We start from the raw sequence: 23792 nt of genomic DNA, 5'->3' as shown, positions 1-23792 counted from the left end.
TTTGAAATTCATCCTACAGGAAATCCCGATACACCAACTCTCGACATTGTTGGCACCCAAAAGTATCTACAGAGAAATGACAGCAAAATTATGGAAATTTCTTTTGTCTAGGACTCAGATCGGATGAAAATGGGCATTAATGGCATGGGACAAGCTATGTAAACCAAAATCCTAGGGTGGCCTAGGCCTAAAAGACCCAGAGATCTTATTCCATGCTCTCAGTGCCAAGGTGTAGTGTTGGTGGATACAAGGGGGCACAAGATATGGAAACAAGTGTGGAATGGAAAATATGGGATCGAGGGTGGACTGCAGCCCCTGCAAGATCATATGCACCTCACTAATGGATTCTCGGTCTGGAACCAGGTTAAAACCCAACAAGCCTTCATCTGAACACACTGATTTTGGGAAATCAGGATTGGTGGTAAAGCCATATTTTGGAGTGAACGTTGGATGAAGAATCCACAACTAGATCAAGAACATTCCTTTTTAGTGGCCATGGATTCTCCCTCTCAGCTAAGAGAAGAATTCTTGAAGGACTTGTTTAGTCAATTTAGTATGTCCTAAATTGCTACATTACTTATCAATCCGGGAGTCATAAACTGATGAAGTGTGGCACACTGTTTGTGCAAGACAACCTCTTTCTTACTTTTATTGTTTTCAATTTTATTTTGTTTTTTGGGTTTTGTCCTTTTTGGTCTCCTAATGAAAATGGAAATCCTATTCATAGGTTTTAAGAATACTTTTAGAGGGCAAGTATGGATGTAGATTTAGGACAAGGTTTATGTCTCTTATGATAATTTCCAACACTTAGCACTTCAAAAGATCTCAAAACATGCTATTGATAAAATTAGTACTTGATCAGGAATGTAAATATGCAGCTACTTAAATCAAACAAAGATGAAATACTGATCATGAAGTCACTGTCTTTGTTGCCCATCTAAGTACAGAAATAAAATCTAAACTATTGCACTTAAAAAAAAACAAAAATTGTAGACTAATGAAAGCAAGATCAATTTACTTCACTTATAATCTGATAGCTCGCCAAGTAGCTTCTCGGGTTAAGCCATGGCACCAGAGATAACTTCAAATAACATGAAGAGTTGATATCTAAACTATCTACTTGCATATTAATGAAAGAAAAATCAAATTACTTCACTTATAATTGGATAGCTCGCCAAGTAGCTTTTCGGGTTAAGCCATGGCACTGGAGATAACGTCAAATAACATGAAGAACTTGATATCTAAACTACCTACTTGCAGATTAATGAAAGCGAAATCAAATTACTTCACTTATAATCCGATAGCTCACCAAGTAGCTTCTCGGGTTAAGCCATGGCACCAGAGATAACGTCAAATAACATGAAGAACTTGATATCTAAACTAGCTAATAGCAGCAAACAAATATCACTGAAATCAAAGCATAATTGAAATTGAAAAGCTTAAAAAGTTTAGTAGGGAAGCAAACCTCATGTCACTATTTTATGCAAAAATTATATGAAAAAGCTCGAGCATAACCTATCCTGAAACACATTGATCAGTGTTAGTAAAAAGTATGCAATGCTGCAAAATCATGTACAGGAGTAAAGGATTAACACCATAAACAAATTATGAAAAATATACAGTGGGAATAAGAGAAAAGATGCATGAAAAACTTTACAAAAACGAAAAGCAAAACCTCAGCCAGCAGGGGCTCGCTACACGGCCTTTGGTTAATACACTATCAACCCAAAATCACGCTTTAAATAGTCATAAGAAACAGAGTTTTTATATTGCAAAAACAGAGAATATGTCTTCTTGTTACAACAGCAGGACTAACGCTACAACAACAACATAAAAACTAACATCAAGACTAACTACTTGCGTTTGCAAACGCTTTATTTATAGAGGAAAATAGATAATTGTTTTTCTGTGAGAAATCTTTAGTAGAGGACACGTAAACAGGATAGAACCCGTAAGTTCAGCTTCTTGGTTGCCATAATCATTCAATCTACAAAAGGTGGATGTTGGATTTGCGTCATGGAGACGGCCTGCAGCTGTCAAGAGGGATCCACGAATCTAGGAACGGTCTCGGACTTTTCACGTGCTGAAACAGAGACCTATTTGATATAAGACTCCATGTTTGACCATCCTTTGACCAACGCCTTTCTTTACGAATTTATCTGAATAAATAGGACCTTGTCCATGTGTAGATCATTTCTGAGCTGCCCACGTGCCTCTTTTCACCTGCCAACACCTGTAACCTATAGAACAATAAAAATAGCTGCGGAATTGTGAGTCAGCTGCGGAAAGTGGCTACATTTTGTAGCTGATGAACAAAATCTAAATCAAATATCACACACAAGGATATAGTTAGAAAACCACTTAAATTCACTCCTAGAATCAATATGTAATAATCTTTGATAGTTTATAAGGCACTGATGTGGGAAAAAGGTCTAGGAAAGTATGTAGAAGAGAGGTGGTTCTGGGGCTCAACATACCCCCACTATGAAGATGTTGCATGTCCTCATGCAACCAAAACTGTGACCATCCTTCCTTTAGTTCATCTGCTCTGAGACTTCTGCTAATACATCTAGCCTTCTTTTCTTCTTCCTTGGTGTCACTGTCACCCTGAGCTTCATCATTAGGCACCTGTATTTGAGGTTAATGAGGGCTCTGCTCAACCTCCTATTCTTTTTCTTCAATTTCCTATTTTTCTTATGCCACAATCCAAGATTCAACATGGTGTTGTCATAGATAATTTTATCCAACCTGCTCTATTCTTTCAATGTTTCATTTTCCCTTTTGATGTGTCTATTCAGGACTTCTAGTTCAAAAGCTTCATGTTTTAATGATTGGATCAAAACTTCCTGAGCTGTATCAGGCTAATTAGATGAAGTGCCCTGGTCTGTTGCAGTATTTTCCAATGATTCAATAAAATCATACATTTGTTGCTGAGTTGGATCTATTTATGGTGTAGCCTTTCTTGCACTGATTTCAAAATCTGGTTGAGGAAAAGGAGAATGCTATGGAATATGGTCACGAGGAGTGATTGCTGGTGACTGTTCTGGTGTTTCCCCTCACAAGTCTATGAAGTGAGACCCTTTGATTTGCACTTTCTTCAATTTGCCTTTAAGTCTTGAGCTCCTTCTTAAATTTTGTGAGTTGGTATCTCCCTTTTCTACACTTTGCTTTTCCTTTCCTTTTTCCTTTGCCTTAGCTGACTGTTCTTTAAGATGAATTAGTCTTTCAAAAAGTATATGCTCCTCTTCTAAGGAAGGTTCTGGGGTTTGATAAACATCTTCAACATTTCTTTTCCCCTTCTGTTTCACTTGTTTTCTAACCTCAGTCAAAGTTTCAGACAACATTTCTTCCTTACTAGTTTCTTTAGCTATACTAGCAGGAGTATCTTGAATGTTTACACTTGTTTTTCTTCTCCTACTTTTTCTTGTTGAGCTACCTTCAGGTGTTTCAGGTGGGTCCTGAAAGAAATTTCTAATTAGGAATTTTTCCCATGTGTCCTTTCTTTCCTTCAATTGTTTTTCAATCAGAATTTTGACAAGGCCGTGATGATAAAGGTAAGGCTCTACGTCATCCAGATTCTTTTGTACAGTGGTGGAAATCTTTTTCAAGCTACTCAACAAGAAATAAGGTAGATTGATGGTTTGATTCTCCAGAAAATTCATTAATAACCTTATGTGGTACATGTACATGGACCCAAACCTTCCTTCACACGTAATGAACTTCTGAATTATCAACATCAAACTAGTCCATTTTTCCTTTAGGGCTGTAACAGTAATTCCACGTTTAAAAACAGTTATATCCATACCTGGGTTACGCAAAATGATCCTCCAGGCCCTCTCATCAAAGTCTTTTTTTTTGAACCATCATGCTCCTTCCCGTGGGAGATCCATTGATGCTGCAATGGATGCCTCTATTACTAAAAATTTGATATCCGCAACCTCAACTTCCATGCCGTTGAAGGACCTTGCAAATGTCTTCATGACTTCTTTATTATGACCCCTGAATTTCTGGATAAACTGCAGCCACCTTGCTTTCCTTAACGTGCTCTTTAACTATGGATAACCCTCCATGAATTTAGGTCCATCCAGCTCTGTTCTTACCAGAAGGCCCATTCCTTCCTCTTGCCTCAAAAATACCTCTGTAAGTGATGGACTGTAAGTGATGGTTTGACGGAGGCGGAACGGTTGTATGAGTAGAAGATGGAGGAGGATTGTGGAGAAAACTAGTAGTTACAAAATGGAAAGAATATAGAGCATGCAATGAAAATGAGTTCACGGAGCAGAGGTTTGTATAAACAACCCAGAACTGACAATCATAAACTCAATCTGAGAGCATGGAAACAGAGTGAGTCTGGCAGAATTTTGAATTAAAAGGCTATGAAGTGGACGTTAGCAAATTTGTAAAATGACTGCAGAGTGGTGCCGCAGAGGAGAGCCGTGGTCAATTCGCTTACATCTTCATGATTAACTGGTTCAACAGGTGTAATGCAGACATACAATTAAGTACGAGTTAGATTCGGAAGAGAATCATGAGGCCATTGGAATTTGATGCAGAAATCATAATGGAGTTATGCAAAGGTCATGGAGGAGTTAAGGAAGATATCAATTCGAATAATTACACATGATAGAGCTGGTGGTTTTACAACTATATAGATTATGTGTTTTAAAATGCTATTTGAAATTAATTTTTCTCATACCTTAGAATCTTACCACTTCCGTTCGCTAACTTTTGATTGGTTGCCTCTTGTTGGTGCTTTAGGTGCTAACATATTCAAAATATCTTCCTCTTCCATACCCGCATCTGGTTTTTATCATTACTTGGCTAACATTTGACTATCACTGCAGAGTAACAGAGTTTTAGCTACAGAATCAGAATTCGGCTGCAGAAACTAACATAGTGAATAATATATGACTTGGCAAAGTGAATGGAGATGGATGGAAATGAATGATGACTGAATGAATGATATATGAAAACTGGACATGTAAGGAATTTTATTGGTGGAATGTGATGGAAAAATGGAATGAAGTGAAATGAAATGGAACAACTATGAATGAAATAAGAGAGATTTTTTTTTTTTGGAAAATATAGGGCGTCAGAATTTTCTGATTTTCGCCCTGTATTTTCTGTATAAGACTACCAATCAGTGATTGGTTTTTCAGGCTTATACCTTTTTTTTATTTTTTTTATTTTCTTAAGAAACAATGAAAAGAAAAAAGATTAGGCTGGTGGAGAAGAAGGATTCTTCTTCACCAGCCTTATTGCAGAATTACCTTGAAAGATTTAGACAAATTCCTCCTTTGAGAGTGGCTTATGATAAATCTTCAATCTGTGACCATTCACAATGAGAGGAGTTTGATACTCATCAATAGTTTTGTTTCTTACCGCTCCATTTCTAAAAAAAATTTCAATCTCATATGGCTCAAGCCAATGAGTCTGAAATTTACCTTTGAAATCTTTGAACTTGGAATCAAATAGCAATACACAATCCCCTTGTTGAAACTTTTTTTCCTTGATGTATTTGTCATGCCACTTAGCTCTTTGATATTGAACTAGATCAGTTCTTAGGATTGCTTCTTGTCTGATCTCATCTAGTTCATTCAACTGCTCCATTCTATGCTTTTGAGCTTCTGATAGATCCATTCCCAATTGAATTTCCATCTTGAAGGTCTTAACTTGAAACTCAATGGGGAGCAGAACTTCTTTCCCATAAACAAGTTCATAGGGAGAATGTCATGTTGTGTTCCTCCATGTGGTTCGGTAGGCCCATAAGGCTTCAAGAAGCCTTTCTGCCCAATCTCTTCTGTGTAGATGAAAAATCTTGGTAATGATGCCTTCAATTACTTTGTTTGTCGACTCTACTTGACCATTTGCTTGCGGATGGTAAGGAGTATATTTTTTGTGCTTAACCTTGTACTCTTCCATCAGCTTCTCCACCAGTTTGGATGTGAATTGACCTCCCTGATCTGTCACAATTTCTCTTGGAACACCAAAGCGAGTAAAAGTATCCTCATAAAGAAAACTAACAACTGAATTCTTAGTAGCAGAAAATAATGCTTTGGCTTCTACCCATTTAGTGACATAATCAGTACATACCAATATATACTTTTTCTAGATGGTAGATTAATAGGTCCAATAAAGTCTAAAGCCCATTTTTCAAAGGGTTCGATGAGTACCTATGGTTGTAATGACAACTCATTTGAGGGGGTAGGTTTCCCTACTCTTTGGCAGCTGTCACACCTTTTGACATATTGTTTTGCATCTGTGAAGAGGGATGGCCAATAATATCCTAAAGAAAGGATTTTATAGACTGTCCTTTTGTCAGCAAAGTGTCCACCACATGGTTCATCATGACATGCTTTGAGAATATTAGGCATTTCATTTTCCCTGACACATCTTCTGATCACAAGATCTAGCCCTATTTTAAACAATTTGTTATAAATCCATGAATATTTTGAACTCTCCTTAATAATATTTCTTCTTTCATTAGGAAATAAATGTGGAGGCAGTTTCCCTGTAACCAAATAGTTATCCATATCTGCATACCAAGGAGTCTTAGTAGTTACTGCAAATAAATATTCATCATGAAACTTGTCCTCTACAGGAGAATCTTCTTTAGTATTCTGAATCCTAGACAAGAAATCAACTACTGTGTTTTGTTTCCCTGGTCTATCTAACACAGCAATATTGAATTCCTGTAAAAGTAGGAGCCACCTTGTAACTCTAACATTAGTAACGGGTTTTTTCATTAGATATCTAATTGTAGAATGATCAGTATGAATAAAGTTTCATAGCCTGTTATATATTGTCTGAACTTATTGATTGCATGAACAATAACTAAGAACTCCTTTTCAGTCACAGTATAATTCAACTCAGTGGGAGTTAAATTTTTACTGGTATAGTAAATGGCATAAGGAACTAAGTCTTTTTGTCCCAACACAGCCCCTAGAGCTGTGTCTGAAGCATCTGTAGAAATATGGAAAGGAAGTTTCAAATTTGGTCCTCTCAAGATAGGCGCTTCAGATATTCTTGTTTTCAAAGTTTCAAATGTTGATTGGCAAACAGGACTCTATTTGAATTCACAGTCTTTTGTAAGTAGTTTAAAGAGTGGAGATGTTATTTTGGTCAAGTTTTCTATAAATCTTCTATAATATCCAATAAATCCTAGAAAACTTCTAACATCTTTTTGACAATTTGGAATAGGTAACTTGGAGATGACTTCAACTTTTGATTTATCAACTTTAATCCCATCCCCTAAAATATGATGTCCTAAAACAATACCTTCAATAAACATCATAAAGAATTTTTCATGGTTTAATGAAAGGTTTGTTTCTTTACATCTTATAAGTACTTTTTCCAAATTTTCTATCGCCTTTTCAAATGTATTACCATAAACTGTAAAATCATCCATATATACCTCTACACAATCATGGATTAGATCAGAAAAAAATTCTAGTACTACTCTTTGGAATGTTGTGGGTGCATTACATAATCCAAAAGGAAGCACTCGGTAAGCAAAAGTTCCCCATGGACAGGTAAATGTGGTTTTATCCTGATCCTCAGGTGCTACCGGAATTTGATTATAACCACTAAAACCATCCAGAAATGAAAAGTACTTTTTGCATGCTAATGTATCTAAGACTTGATCGATAAAGGGCAAAGGAAAGTGATCCTTTAAAGTTGCTTTATTCAATTCCCTGTAATCAATGCACGCCCTCCATTTACCATTCTTTTTGGGTACTATAACCAAAGGAGAAACCCATCGGCTATCTGAAATTGGGTAAATGAAGTTTACATTGAGTAGTTTTTGGAGCTCTTCTTTCACAATCTCCCTAAGATTTGGATTCATCCTTCTCTGAGGTTGTCTGATTGGTCTACTATTTTCCTCGATATAGATATGATGGATGCAAGTCTTAGGGTCAATACCTTTCATATCAGTATACTCCCATGTAAATGCAGTAGAATGTTTTTGCAAGATTCTGGTTAGCTCTTATTGTTGTAACTTTTCAAAAATTTTGTTGATATTCAATGTTTTACCTAGAAAAATTTCAATTGCAGAACTACCAAACTCTTCCATAGAGTAAAGAGACATTTGCCTTGATGACAAATATTCAATATCATAATCTAACTGAAATTGTGTGTGGTCATATTCTGAAGATGTTTCAAAATTTTCTAATGTGTTCAAAATTTGACTATCTTCACTAATTTCAGAGATAGTAAAGACAGGTTGTATAATATCTTCATCGTTGACCCATTCATTGTCTCCTACTTCTGTAATTGCTTTTGCTGGAGGATACAAATTGAATTTCTTTGTTGAACTACCATAAAAAATGTACATATCCTCAAATCTACAGATAATGAAAGCATCAGCTGTGGCTAGCCAAGGTCTTTCTAAAATGAGTGGGTGCCCTCCTAGATTACTCCTGGGAGTCAAAATCATGAAATCTACTGGATATTCCCAAGAATCTAAGGAGACTAAAATATCTTCTAATACATTATCTGGTCTGATTACTGATCTATCTGCAAGTTGCAGTAAGGTGGGTGTAAAAAGAAGATTAGGAAGTTTAAGCTGTTCCATAGTATGTCTACTCATAATGTTTATAGCAACCCCTAAGTCAATCAAAGTATTTGGAATTTCTATCCCATTTATGTGTGTCTTGACAATTGGACTACCTGGATCCACATATTTCTGCATGGTAATCTTTTCCATCATGATCTCTACAATTTTTCCTACCAGGTGGATTCTTTTTGTATCTCTTGGTTTCCTACCTGGTCTTTTGAAACTCAACTCCTTTATTATTTTTGCTCGAATAGGAATCTCCCTAATGGTTTGTAGCAAGGGGATCTTGATACAAACATTCTTTAATTCATCTAGGAAATCATAGTCAGGCAACAAGATTTGTTTTTCCACCCCTTTTTCAATTTGTAATCTTTCAGGGAAAGGAGGTGTGGATGACGATGCAGGTCGCTCAACTATAGGAGTTGTGGGGGTTGACTCTTTTTTTCTTTTCTTTTTGAATGATTAGGTTTTGAAGGGATGCTTCCTCAGAACCTTTATTGATTTTAAGAGAATCCTCCTCAGAGGCATATTGCTCTTGAACATCTATAGAAGGTTTTTCCTTTTCTAAAATTCTACTAGATATAAGTTGAACATCATTAAGAGGAACAATCATATAGGTAGGAAATTGTTGTCCTTCTACCATGTAAGCATTCTGAGGATTTTTGTTATTGGGATTTGGTAATGGCTAGGCTGGTAGTTGATTTGGTTTTTGTTGAAATGGAAGCAAGAGTTGAGAATTTTGATTTTGTTGAGAAGGTTGTTGTTGTGGAAATGGCAATGAAAATTATGGGTTTTGATTTGGAAGTTGTGGATTTTGTTGTTGATTTTGAAAGGATGGAGGATATTGATAAAATTGAGCAAATCTCCTATAAGGATTTTGTACCCCTTGTGCCCATGATTGATACGGATTTTGAGGTTGGGGCCAAGGTTGTTGCCAAGAATTCCAATTTGGTGGTAGTTGAAAATTCATACGATTGTTAAATCCTTGATTTTGTTGCCCTTGCCAAGGTCTTCTTGAAACAAAACAAAGGGATTCTACTGAATTTGGATCTTCCTAAAAGATAGCTTTGAGCCAAGGAATTGAAGGACAATCCTTGGTCTCATGACTTTCTGAGCAAATCATACATGTTTCTACAACTTTTGCATCCAAGGGGCATTCCCTTAAAGCATGTTTCTTTCTACATTTTGGACAAAAGATGGCTAAGGCATCAGCTTCTGTTTTCTGCTTGTTTTGAATTTTAAGGATGTCTAGTTGTTCATTAAGGCTCCCTAGAATATCAGTTTTGAACTCATCAAGCATATTTCCAATCTCTGCCCTACTTACTGATCCAATTACAGATTTGTTTGCTCTAATAAGAGAAAGATCTCTAGGCCCTTTTCTAGTTTTAGATTTTCCCCTTGAGAGATGGACACATAGTTTTGCTACGTCATGTAGTGGAAGTTGAGAAATATCTCCCTTCTCCATCATGTTTAAAATATCTATCCATTCATCTCTAATGGTTTTCAATAGAAGGGCTTTTAAAGTTTCCTCGTCTAAATTGCTCATTTTTTCTCTCTTTAAGTTGTATTGAAATATTTCAAGTAAATCCTCCAAGTTCTCATCTTCTTTTGGCATCATTTTGAATACCTCATCCTTATGATTAGTGGGCATACAATAATCCAGATATCTATCCAAAAATGTTTTCTTCATATCATTCCAAGTCCTAATAGATTGAGTGACTAATCCCATGAACCATTTCAAAGCAGCTCCTTTCAATGTTGAAGGAAACAGTTTGAGTTTTCGAGAGTCTTCCATATAGTCATAGGTCCGGCACAAGACTTCAAACTCAAATATAAATGTTTTAGGATCCCCACTTCGCAACCCATAAAAGTTTGGGAGGATAGATGGTGAAATGTTTTTTATTGTTGTATGGATTTCGTCATCAACTATAGGGAATCCAAATGAGTTATCTTCTTCCCTATTTCCCCCATTATTACCTCTACTTCCTCGATTGTTACCTCCATTGTTTCCTCTACCACCACCTCCATTATTTCATCTACCTCTACCTCTACCCCTTCCTCCAAATAGAGAATATTCTCCATCTAGTACTTCTTCTGCCATGATAGTTTCCTCAGGGTCTTCTGGTTCTTCTATTAATGGCTGATGAGAGAGAGTTTCTTTCTTTCCTTCTTCTCCAAGTGATTCTACTTCTTCAACTACAATATGTTCCCCTATATAAGTGAAGAAGCGTTCTTCTCCTAGATCAAATTTAGTAGATAGTGTGGGAGAATCTTCTAATTCAGTTGTTGCCCCTTGAATTTCGGGAATCCTAAGCTTGGGAGTATGAGTCTGGGATGGAGGTGTATCTTGTCTATGCCTTGAAGTAGCTGGAGTTGTAAAAATCAAACTTTTGGCCCTAGCTATAAACCTTCCCCTAGAATCTCTTGCTCTATGCATGCCATTTTTTTAATTGGGCTAATAATCCTTTTTCTGATCTTCCAGATCACACTAGGTGCAAGAAGAGAGCATACTCAAGAAATTATTAAACTAATAATTCTCTTTTCTGATCCTCTAGATCACATTAGGTGCAAGAGAAGAGCATACTTCAAGAAGTTATCAATTTGCCCCCTTATTTTTATTTTTTTTAAATGTAAGAGATAGGCTACCTAGCTACATTTCCCCAGCAATGACGCCAAAATGTTTAGTCAATATAGTATGTTCTAAATTACTACATTAATTATCAATCCTGGAGTCGTAAATTGATGAAGTGTGGCACACTGTTTGTGCAAGACAACCTCTTTCTTACTTTTATTGTTTTCAATTTTATTTTGTTTTTGGGGTTTTGTCCTTGTTGGTCTCTTAATGCAAATGGAAATCCTATTCCTAGGTTTTAAGAATACTTTTAGAGGGAAAGTATGGATGTAGATTTAAGACAAGGTTTATGTTTCTTATGATAATTTCCAACACTTAGCACTTCCAATGATCTCAAAACATGCTATTGATTAAATCATACTTGAACAGGAACGTAAATATGCAGCTACTTAAATCAAACAAAAGATGAAATATTGATCATGAAGTCATTGCCTCTGTTTCTCATCTAATTACAGAAATAAAATCTAAACTATTGCACTAAAAGAAAAAACAAAAGTTGCAGACTAATGAAAGCAAGATCAATTCACTTATAATCCAATAGCTCACCAAGTAGCTTCTCGGGTTAAGCCATGGTACCGAAGATAACGTCAAATAACATGAAGAATTGATATCTAAACTACCTACTTGTAGATTAATGAAAGCAAAATCAAATTACTTCACTTATAATCCGATAGATCGCCAAGTAGCTTTTCGGGTTAAGCCATGGCACCGAAGATAATGTCAAATAACATGAAGAACTTGATATCTAAACTACCTACTTGCAGATTAATGAAAGAGAAATCAAATTACTTCGCTTATAATCCGATAGCTCGCCAAGTAGCTTCTTGGGTTAAGCCATGGCACCGAAGATAACGTCAAATAACATGAAGAACTTGATACCTAAACTAGCTAATAGCAGCAAACAAATATCACTGAAATCAAAGCATAACTGAAATTGAAAAGCTTAAAAATTTCAACAGGGAAGCAAATCTCAAGTCACTATTTGATGCAAAAATTATATGAGAAAGCTCGAGCATAACCTATCTTGAAACACACTGATCAGTGTTAGTAAAAAGTATGCAATGCTGTGAAATCATGTACAGGAGTAAAGGATTAACACCATAAACAAATTATGAAAAATATACAGTGGGAATAAGAGAAAATATGCATGAAAATTTTTACAAAAATGAAAAGCAAAACCTTAGCCAACAGGGGCCCTCTGCACGGCCTTTGGTTAATACGTTGTCAAACCAAAATCACGCTTTAAACAGTCATAAGAAACAGAGTTTTTATATTGCAAAAACAGAGGATATGTCTTCTCGTTACAACAGCAGGACTAACACTACAACAACAACATAAAAACTAACATCAAGACTAACTACTTGCGTTTGCAAACTCTTTATTTACAGAGGAAAATAGATAACTGTTTTTTTGTGAGAAATCTTCAGCAGAGGACACGTAAACATGACAGAACCCGTAAGTTCAGCGTCTTGGTTGCCATAATCATTCAATCTACAAAAGGTGGATGTTGGATTTGCGTCATGGAGAAAGATTGCAATTGTCAAGAGGGATCCACGAATCTAGGAACGGTCTCAGACTTTTCACGTGCTAAAACAGAGACCTATTTGACTTAGGACTCCTTGTTTGACCAAGGCATTTCTTTACGAATTTGGCTGAACAAATAGGACCTTGTCCATGTGTAGATCATTTCTGAGCTGCCCACATGCCTCTTTTCATCTACCGACACCTGTAACCTATAGAACAATAAAAATAGCTGCGGAATTGCAAGCCAGCTGCGGAAAGTGGCTACATTCTGTAGTTGATGAACAAAATCTAAATCAAATGGCACACACAAGGATATAGTTATAAAACCAATTAAATGCGCTACTAGAATCAATATGTAACAATCTTTGATAGCTTATAAGGCACTGATGTGGGAAAAAGGTCTAGGAAAGTATGTAGAAGTGAGGTAGTTTTGGGGCTCAACAGGACTTCTGAAAGGACTCCCTTCTAGAATCAAAATGGAGGGAATGGAAGACCTCTAAGGACTAGCCCCCACAGGTTCTCCACAGGGTGTGGGAGGGCCTCCTTGAAACTCTTCAGCAACGACCCATCCTCAACAATTAGGAACTAGATAAGTTGTGTTGGGGATAGAGACCCCTCATAATGTTCAACTTGAAGGAAGCCTACTCCCTTTTGTCAACAAAAGAAAATATGGAGCCAGACTCCATATGGAAACGAATTTGGTATTCTTGCCTATGGCTTAAAGTAATATTCTTCCTATGGTTAGCAAGATTTGTTAAACTGCTAGCATGGGACAAAATATGAAAGAAAGGCTTAAGTGGGCCCATCATTCTACCCTCTATGTCACAAGGAGTAGGAAACAATAGACCATCTCTCAAACTCATGCCCACAAGCATTGGAATTCTTGGGGCATCACTTGGAGCTCTTTGGAGCCTCATATAGACCAGATAATAGCCTTGGGGAAAGTATAGAAACATGGAGATGGTCCATGTCCAAAAACCCTATTGTGAAAAGAGCCTGGTACCTCTCACGGGGCTTAGTACTATGGAACATCTGGAAATCAAGGAATAGAGTAATCTTCCATTCGGAAGGCCCCTTATGGCCTGGACAACTATAATATGGAACATCCAAGAGACCCTCACCATTGGTTAGTGGAAGGACAGAGATTGGAAAGAAGGAAAGGAGTGCACCATCCTCTTGGCGTTAGATATTTCTCAAAAGTCCTCTATCCCGCCTCCTACCCGACATCTACATGCAAAGCAAGTGTCTTCCAACAGGTTCAAATGCTCCCCACAAGGATTCCAGAAATTGAGCTTCGATGGAGCATCTAAGGGAAACCCTTGGAATGCGGGCTTAGGGGGAATAATATGAAATGACAAAGGGCAGGCAATTAGAATATATGCAGTTATGCGTGGACACACAACAAACAACGTGGTAGAGTATATGGCCCTAGACAGAGTATTATAGATGACCAAAGATCTCAGAATCACAAAGCTATAGGTCAGTGGGGACTCTTAGATTGCCATCTCTATGCTTCAACACCTTATCAATGGCTCACCTTGGACAAGGTAATTAAAAGTTTTCACCTGGAATTGATATGGGAACGCATCCAATCCCACCTCTCATTTTTTATTATGTGATCACAGAGCATGTTGACTAGAAAGGTAGCAAGGCAGCAAACCTCCTAGAAAATCAAGGTTGTGAGATATAGGGCCGAGAAATGCAGCAAGAATGGCCTCCCTCCTACGGAGATAATTATCTGGAAGAGTTTCGAACAATAGTGGAGGAGGATGCCACTTCCCTAATGGTAGTGAATATCGAGAATAACGTGGTCGTCGGGCCTCATGAAGAGTGACAAATGGGCCACGGGAGAGGGTCGTACCTCCCGGTCACCTCTTCATATATGGCAGAGGGAATGGCGTATATTGTTGGAATGATAATTCCAACTGCAGGTTGCAGGTTACAGGCGGACGTGGGCAGCGATGGATGCCAACTCAGTAAGCGCAGTGATCGTGAGTTTTTCCGGCAGCCCGAAACTTTTCGCACCAGCCTTCAGGCGAAGGAATATCCCGGCGATCGACTCCGATATGATATGGAGGCGGCACGTGTCTCTCGCCTGACATCAGCCAACGTAATTTATCGGACGCTAAAGTTCTGCAGCAAACTGGCTCCCGATATCTTTCTCCGCCGTCCGATCTGCTCCAGCGTTCTCGTCCGTTGATCTATTCTAACCTGCATACGAGCCAGAATTAAAAGCCTTGCGTGGAGTAATATCAAACTTTCAGTTTGACCGCCGACTTGTCAGTAAAAGAATTGATCGCCATGCTGAGAATAAATGGCATTCATAAATAGTTGGTGAATTTTTTAATTTTAATGTTTTTATATATAGCGGAAGTATGGGCAGGTTTCGTGTGTTGACCATTTGGTTTTTCACATGTGAATTACATTGAAAGAAACGCACACATTGTGTATTAAAAAAAGGGGGCAGCGTAGGTTAAAAAAATTGTAAGTCGTAAAATGCACCGTAGTGCATGGTGAAAAAAAAGAACATATATGCCAGTGTAATTTTTGTTATGTGTTGCCCAGTGTATGATGCAAGTAGAAAATAGTGCACAGCAGTGCAAGAGAGCAAAGGCGCTAATGAAGTAGAATGAAATCAGAGCTCGCGGCAGCAAAAGAGAATAGAGGGAGATTAAAGATTGCACAGCAGTGCATCCAGAAAAAGTGGGAAGCGCATAAGTTAATGTAATGTTTTGTTTTATGTGTTGACCGTGGTGAAACAAAGGGAGATACTACACAGCAGTGCGAACCAAAGAAACCAGGTTGAAATGTAAGCCGTTCTTTAAATGTTGTAAAAACGAAAAGGGTAGCAAGAACGTATGGTGTGAGCAAATCTTTTTTTGGTAAATGTAATGTAAAATTTTACTGCAGTAAATTTATTTTTACAGCAGTAAGTGTAAAATAGTTTTTCACAGCAGTGAATGTAAAAGGGGTTTTACAGCAGTAAACCCAGCTCAGTAAATTCTCAAGAAGAGACAGAGTTTTGCTGAATGTAATTTTGGTGAATCCCTCTCAGTAAAAGAGGATGAAGTTTGTATCAGGCTTTATATTTTAATCAATAGAAATGTTTTTATGGCTGTGTAATACTCTGTTCTGTGCAAAAAGATCCTGTGGCAGAAGGAAACAGAGCATTGCCTCTGTGGAGGTTATTTTGTTTGGTTTTTGGTATTTTCCCATAAAAAATACCCAACATATATATACATTCAATCTGGAGCGTGTGAGTAATCAAGCTGCCTCGGGAAGGGAAAGTGTTGATGAATTGATAGGCGGGATGAGGGAGGAGCCGAGAATTTGTTTCGATGCTCAGGTCTGGTGGTGTAGCTACACTTGTTTTTCTGCTTGATGACAGAAGCGACGTCAGAGGCACAATATAATTGGTGGTGTATGGATTTTCTTTGGGGAATCGTGGTTTGTTGCATATAATAGATTCCAACTTCTGGTTTTTCTCAGACCTTGCAGGGCGAGACTGGGTTGGAAAGTGCTGGGGGGGAATAAATGTTATTTCTTGTTTATTTGGGGCAAGGAACATCTTTGTAAAAGCTGGAAATGCCATGGAGAGGGAGATGACTGAGAGGCGCCAAGCTTATGGTGAGCTTTTGTCTTCCCGGTAGCCGACTCTGTACAATGGAGTGATTGGTGTAGTGGGGATAACGAAGGTGGTGCTAGTGAAGGCAATCATGCTAACTCCCTCGGCTTCAAGCATGCGACTATAGCTCTCGGGCGGACAGACGAGTGGATGGGGTCACACTCTCAACTGTTGTGGGAGCACTTAGTTGGTGGCAGTTGTGCCCCATTCCATGATGTGTGCAGGCTATCCTTTTGGCGGAGCCAGGAAAGGGGATGGATAAGGCCCTCGGATTGGCAACCATGATGGATGGAAGTGGGAGCAATCCCATGGGTAGGGGTCGGGGTGCAGGTTCTAGAGTGCGTGGAGGGCAAGGTAGTGGAATTCGTGGAGGCCGGTGTCTGACTGTTCAAGGAGGAGGCAGAGGTCGAGGACATGTGAATTAGCGTGGTAGCAATGGTGGCACGAAGACATCCCGCATGGGAAACAAATTTCGGATACTGGGCTCTCGGGAGGGTGGTGGGCATAGGAGAGGTCAAGTTGTTCAAAGCGATGACCGCAATGAAGCCCCTGACCCATAGGGATTCCAACATTGCTGCTTGGAAAATTGTTGTGGCCTAATTCAATTCTTGATGGACCAGATAAATGTGGTAGAACAAATTAATCGAAAAAAGCATGAAGAGCTAATGGCAAGTCCGGAACGCATGCATTACTTCCAGTGCCAAGTTAGGGAGCAAGTGGTGGTAGTCTGGTAGGGACAAAACCATCTAGCAGAGAAAGTGGAAAAGATGGAGACCTTGATGACACACTTCGAAGCACGCTTTTAGTGCAATTTCCGGCCTTTATCTCCTCTAAGAAATGCTCCAGATAACCCAGCTTCTGTCACCTCAAACGATTAGTACGTCCTCTGTTTTCCTTTATGTTTTATATGCCTATTGGAATCTATGACCCTCTCGTTTGTGGACACTACTACTAATATCTTTTTATATTTGTGTCATCTTCTACATACTTTGGTCATCCTTCTTTTAAATGTTGACTTTCAAAAAAATATTTAGTTATATAAATTTACTCATAAAAATTATTATCAAAATAAAAAATATATATATAACTGTGTCAGGTAAACACGGCCATCGCATTGTTTTATGAGGTTGTTAACTTCAAACTAAATTAGCTCACACGGGAGTTATTCTCTCAGCCCATTATAATCGTGATAATGTAATGTGTCATTTTTAAACACAGCTTTCCCCTTTTTCCTCTCTATTTATAGCTTACAATTACATTAATATGACACCATTCAACACAGCTCTCCCCTCTTTCCTCTCTATTTATAGCTTACAATTACATTAATATGACACGATTGCACTCACTTCACAATATTGTGGAAACGCTCTTCTTATTTATGATATTCCAGAACATTATAGAATTATTTTTTTTGGTTACAGATGCAAAATGAGTAATACCAGGATAGCCTGTCTTTTCGTCTTTGGTGTGTGACAAGATCTGCAAGCTGGTCTTTTAACTAGGATTGTACAAAGTTCACCAAATGCCAAACTTTTCACGACCATCGGAACAGATTGGGAAAAATGAATACGACAAATCATCATTCGATGAAAATAGGGACGAAGAAGTTATAATAGTCGGCGCTGGAGCGTCTGGCTTGGCCGTCGCAGCATGCCTGGCAGACCTCGGAATTTCCAGTCTCGTTCTGGACAGAGATGTTTGCGTGGGGTCCTTATGGAAAAACCGCACGTACGATCGGGTGACGCTGCAGGGCAGCAAGCAACACGCCAACCTTCCTCTCATGCCCGTTCCTGATGAATACCCTATGTTCCTCACCAGGGACCATTTTGTTGCCTACTTGGAAAAATATGCCAGAAAATTTAATATTCAGCCGCAGTTCTGCCAGTCCGTGGAGTCTGCGAGCTTCAGCCAAGAGACGGGAAGATGGCATGTCATTGCAAGGTGTTCTTCGGATAATTCTGAGAGGGAGTACCACGGAAGGTTCCTAGTTGTGGCGACAGGCGAATTCAATGAAAAGTTCATGCCAGATGTTCCCGGGCTGGACAGCTTTCGAGGAACTGTTATCCATTCGATTGATTACAAAAATGAAAAAGATTTCGAAGGCAAGAGAGTTCTTGTCGTGGGATGGGGAAATTCTGGCATGGAAATAGCGCTGGAGCTTCTAAATAACGAGGCAGGCCCGAGGCCGTCAATCGTAGTTCGTAGTCCGGTAATCATATGTCAAAACCCCTAAATCTTCCTTCTGTACAGCCATTTCAATTTTTTCGCTAGGTTTCAAATCTTTTGCATCTACCGCCGGAAAATTTAAAGAAATGCAAAATTGAACATTATATTCGTTTTAGAAGAGAATGTTTACAATTACATGCAACAATTTATGAATATTTATGCCTGAATCACGAAACCTGCCTCGGAAATTAAAAAATTCTGCAAAGCTGTGAGTATGCAGACAGGAACCGGATCCAGTGAAAAAAAAAGAAGTTATATCTGCGTACAACAATTTATGGATCTTTGACATAATTATTCCGGAATCGTTATACTGTGAGGGTTTTTGTCAGAAATCGGGATTTTCTGCAAAGCCGTGGTGAAATTGTTCGTCTTTCAAGTTTCCTGTCAGCGATGGAAACTGGAGGCCGAAAGCTATTTCTGTCCCAATTTACTTTCATAATGTCTTTTCTTCTACTTATTATTTTTTCCAAGTCCAAGAATGTAATGAGCAGAGTCCAAGAAGCCTCACCACACTGAAATAAAAACAGCACTAGCATATACAGGTTTAAACCAAAAAGAGTGCCTAAGAACTACTGACCTTCAGCTGAAAGTGAAAGAAAAACCTTACAACAGACACACAGAATACACACACAGAATACACACTGCTAAAATATGAATAAAAAGTCCCCAAAGGAGAGCTGACAGTCTGAAAAAACACAGCTGTTATAACTAGAAAAAGTCTTGAAGGTATAAACAGAGTTTAAATTGTCAGGGCCAGATTCAATCACAATACATAAACCTGCTTCAAGAATCGGTGTCTTTTAAGATAGAAGATCAGCTACAGTGTTGTGTCCTCGGAAAACATTGCTGGACCTCGGTGGAAAGCCTCCTGAAAAGCCCTGATCTTGTTGTGCCAGGATTTCAGCAGAAGAACCTTGAGCTTAAATCTACAATAAAACCATTCCAAAATCACCTTTCAATCACAAAAATATACACACTTTAATGCCTGTGAAGAGAGCACCTTTCATTACGCAAGAAGTCCAGCTTCTGTATTGGTTCCAGAGGCAAATCCTAATTTTCTCTTGTAAGAGTGATCTGGCGAGGGATACAGAACCCGTCGGGCACGACAAGAAGGTCAGCACAAACCCCATAAAAAAAGAAACCATCCTGTGATCCGGCAGGACTAAAGGAACCAGATTCCGGGTCTTCTTCAGCTGGGAAGGGACATAATAAGTACAAATTTGTTAGAATAAAAAATTTAAATGCTGAACTCTCTACCATTAAGATTTTATAAGATTTTTCAAAACTATGAAGTTGCACTGTGAAGTTATATATGTAATCAAAAACCATTTTAAATAACAAAATGAAAATTAAAGATAAAATGAAATATTTCCCAACAAAAATGAAAATTTAGAAAGAAAAAAAAAAAATTACAAGTTTCCTGGGGTTTTCCTGTTTTGTTTAACCGTTTTCATGTTTTGTTTAACCGGCATCCAGGTAACTCATTCGTCCCAATAAACTGGTTCTTTGAAATTTCACGGTTTCCAGCATATTATTAATTCTTGTATATTTTGTCCAAACGATAATGTGGTCCGTGTTTTTACTTTGCATGTAAGAATCATGTCCTGCCGCGAGAGGTTTTCGGAAGATCCACAGTTTCTCTTGCATTGCAGCTGCATAAAGTGCTGCCTCTCCGAATGGTGGACAATTTGCTTCTGATGTACAGTAATCTGGCGCTAGGCAACACTGCTTCTTACGGACTACCCCGGCCCGTGGAAGGGCCTTTAGAGTTCAAGTTTAAGACCGGCAAAACCCTGGTGATTGACCACGGCACTGTTGACAAAATAAGGCAACGCAAGATTAAGGTAAATACACTCAATTCTTCGCTCAGAAATTCGAAGTCAATTCAAGTTCTTCATTACATTCTTATTCGCAGGTCGTCCCAAATTTCATCCGCGTAACGCCTACTGGTGTCGTGTTCGAAGATGGTGTCGAAGAGGATTTCGACGCCCTAATCTTTGCGACTGGTTACAAGAGTGGAGTACGCCGCTGGCTCAAGGTATGTCTGAACAGTGATTTTCTGAGTTCGAACTGTGTTTGTCCGGATATGTCTGGTTCTGAAAATTGGCATTTAATTTGAAGAATGGCAGAGAGCTTTTCCCGGAGGACGGACGTCCAGGTAATCGGCCTCCCAGCGACTGGAAGGGAAGCGACGGTCTGTATGTCGCTGGCTTCGGAAAAAGAGGTCTGCTCGGACTTTCTGAGGATGCTCAGCGGATCGCGCAGGATATATTTCAGTCCCTCAAGAATGCATCATGATCCTGCAACTTACGTCATTCGGAGAAATCTGAGAGGGGGAGCTTTTGTCGTGTTTCGATTTAGCCACATGTTAAATGGGATTTGTACAGGTTTTCTTTGATAAATAAAATAAAATAAAATGGATGTAAACTATTTTCAATTATTTGAAATACTATTATTAAATTAATATTTATGTTTTATAGGGTCAGTATCATGTTATTGGTCCAAAATGAATTTGATAGAGAAAATGAAGTTTATGAATTTTATTATAATTCGTTAGATTTTAAATTATTTTTGGAGAGAGATGGTTCCGATTTGTTCAGAGAAAGTTGGTTCGGATTTTTCACCGTATTAGATGAACGTTGTCTACATTTCTAATCCCGAAGCTAATCCATTCCCATTATGAGCGTAGTGAATGAATAAATAATAAATGATTTTTTTTAAGTTAATTAAAATTTTTGAAATAAAAATCTAAACTTAAATTAAATTTATAAAAATAAATAATTATACAAAATAAATAAATTTTTTTTTTTTTTCCGAAGGTGGCAAAACCTATCAAAATAAATAACTTATTATAACTAAATAATTATTAATTATTAAAATTAAATAATTATTAATTATTATAACTAAATAATTATTTGCTCTCTTCCTGTCTTGAGTACAAAGTGAGTTTTAAGTATCCTGTGATATGCATTTTATCCATGAATGCACACAGTTCCTCGCCAAAATGCATTCAAAATAAATAATTTTTAATTATTAAAACGATTTATTTATTAATAATTAATTATTTATTCAATGTAATAAATAAATAATTATTATTATAAAAAACTATTATTCATTAACAATTAATTAATTTAATAATAACTAATTATTCATTCATATGTAATACATAAATAATTAATGGTTAATAATAAATAATTTATAATTATTTATTCATTCGTGATAAATAAATAATTATTATGACAAATAAATGATTACTAATAATAATTAACTAATTTATTTAAATTCTAAAGTTAAAAAAAATATTAATGTTAATGATGAAATGTAAAAAATATAATTATTATAAATATTATTTAATATTAGTATTAATACTAATTTAATTTAATTTTAGTTTAATGAAATTAAATTAAGTTTATAAGAAATCTAAGATAAGGATGGGATAGAAAGTTATACCCAAGGTAGTATAATTGGTATTGGTAAAATATATGAGAGAACTATAATTGGAAGGACTAGTATGTTTAGTTAGAAGAAGTCATTTTCCATTCATTTGGCTCTCCTATCCCTATTGAGATTATGTGGATGCTTCATAATTTCAAGAGTTTATTTGATTTTCCTCTTTTGATAGTGTTTTCTTTAGCGATAATCTTGGCATTTTACTGTTGCCACAAGAACAATCAATTTTATAAACTCCCTCAACTTGATGTTCATCCATATTATTTTTGAGACACTTGTTTCTCGATGTTGTAAAGTGAGTGAATATGTCTTTCTTCCCCAAAATCATTGCAATTTTATATGTTCTTTAATGTATCGTATGATACTTTACCACAACGGGTTTGAGGACCTTGGGAGAGGACCTGTTGGCTTATATGGCCCTGACTCAGGTTCAGAAGAATTATTTAGCCAAGCAAATCCCATAGCTACCAGCCCTTTCAGCAACAGCCCGTGAAACGTGGACTGAGGTCTCACTCGAGGTAGTAGGGGAGGGTGTTGGAACCAAGTTTCCACACCCTTGGGATGTCTAGATGTGGTTCGAGAGGTTTGCGTGCTATCCTGCAGCCTCGTGCTGCGCTAGATCCACGTAGATCTAGATAACCGTAGCTTTTCTTTACCGTGCTAATTACAGATCTTATTTATTTGATTAAGCATTATCACTCAGATCTACTTAGAGGGGCCTTTAAGCAAACATTTATTACTTTCATTCAGTTGCGCATTAAGATTAAACCTAATTCACAAGTATTCAATAAGCATACATGCACAGATCAAAACAATTTTATTCACCATGACAGAACAGAGTTGCAATAGAATTAACACACAATTAAGAAGAACTTAACTTTATTTCCACTTATCACCCTTACATCTAGATCTGCCATGCGCACTCAGCTGCAGGGGTCCGTGCACACAGCTACGGACTTCCAGGCCTCTGCGCACACAGCTGCAGAGCCTCTATCCTCTACCCAATCCCCCATGTAAGGACCTGCGGTCCTTGGCATAACCATCGGTGAAATGCAATGGCTTGTTGGTGAACGAGCGAGTTGGGAACTTGAACGAAGTGCAGCTCTACGACCAAATGTGCAAGGTAACATAGTTATAATTCACATAGAGGAGGAGAGATGGTTTATATATGGCGTGGGGAGCATTTGGCACAGCCCACAACTGACTTACATGCGATGGCAAGATTGAAGGAAGATTGTTGGCCAACCAACAATAATGGCGAGTTTGTGATGTGTGTAAGGGCATTTGACATATGGTGGACAAGTCGTCTTGGGCAACTCGACTCGCCCCACCATCCATATAAATACAACGAAGGCATGGTGCATTCGATCATCACATTTGGAACGAAGTCTTTCGTGGAGCAAGTGAAGTGCGGAGTGTTAGCCGCAGAAAGGAAAGGCACAGTTCTAATGCGCCCATCCTTAGGTAGCACCACATGGTAGCACGCAGACTTGGGAAGAAAGGCGAGGGCGTGGGTGAAGGCACCCGGTGTTCGGGTGAAGGCGCGGGTGGAGACTCAGGTGGGTTGCCCGCCTACCGTGCAGAAGCAAACGTGGAGGTGTCTTCGGGTGACTTGGGTAGGTCGCCCGCCCGCCGTGCGAAAGTGTGAAGGGTGACTCGGGTAGGTCACCCGCCCGTCGAAACAAAGTTCGGTTGAGGAGCAGTTGGCAGCTCGTGTGAGGGCGTGCCCACCCAGCTTGGGCAAGGAACTTTGGTTGGCACACGGAGGTGTTGCCTTG

General features: G+C 38.1%; 1 protein-coding gene across 1 annotated transcript; it reads left to right on the top strand.

The window, feature by feature from the left end:
- Positions 1–17860: 17860 nt before the first annotated feature.
- LOC149244007 (putative indole-3-pyruvate monooxygenase YUCCA9) lies at positions 17861–20926 on the top strand. The gene is made up of 4 exons (XM_089371373.1): positions 17861–18547; positions 20160–20408; positions 20480–20602; positions 20686–20926. Exons 1-4 carry the CDS (start codon positions 17861–17863, stop codon positions 20860–20862), a joined length of 1236 nt encoding a protein of 411 aa, XP_089227499.1. The 3' UTR covers positions 20863–20926.
- The last annotated feature ends 2866 nt before the right edge of the window (positions 20927–23792 follow it).

Source organism: Pinus tabuliformis, chromosome 8, assembly GCF_031772625.1.
Source record: "Pinus tabuliformis cultivar Carrire ecotype Pingquan chromosome 8, CPIR1, whole genome shotgun sequence".
Classification (NCBI taxonomy): Eukaryota; Viridiplantae; Streptophyta; class Pinopsida; order Pinales; family Pinaceae; genus Pinus; species Pinus tabuliformis.
The sequence above is the reverse complement of the archived record's forward strand: the minus strand, read 5'-3'. Positions and strand labels throughout refer to the sequence as shown.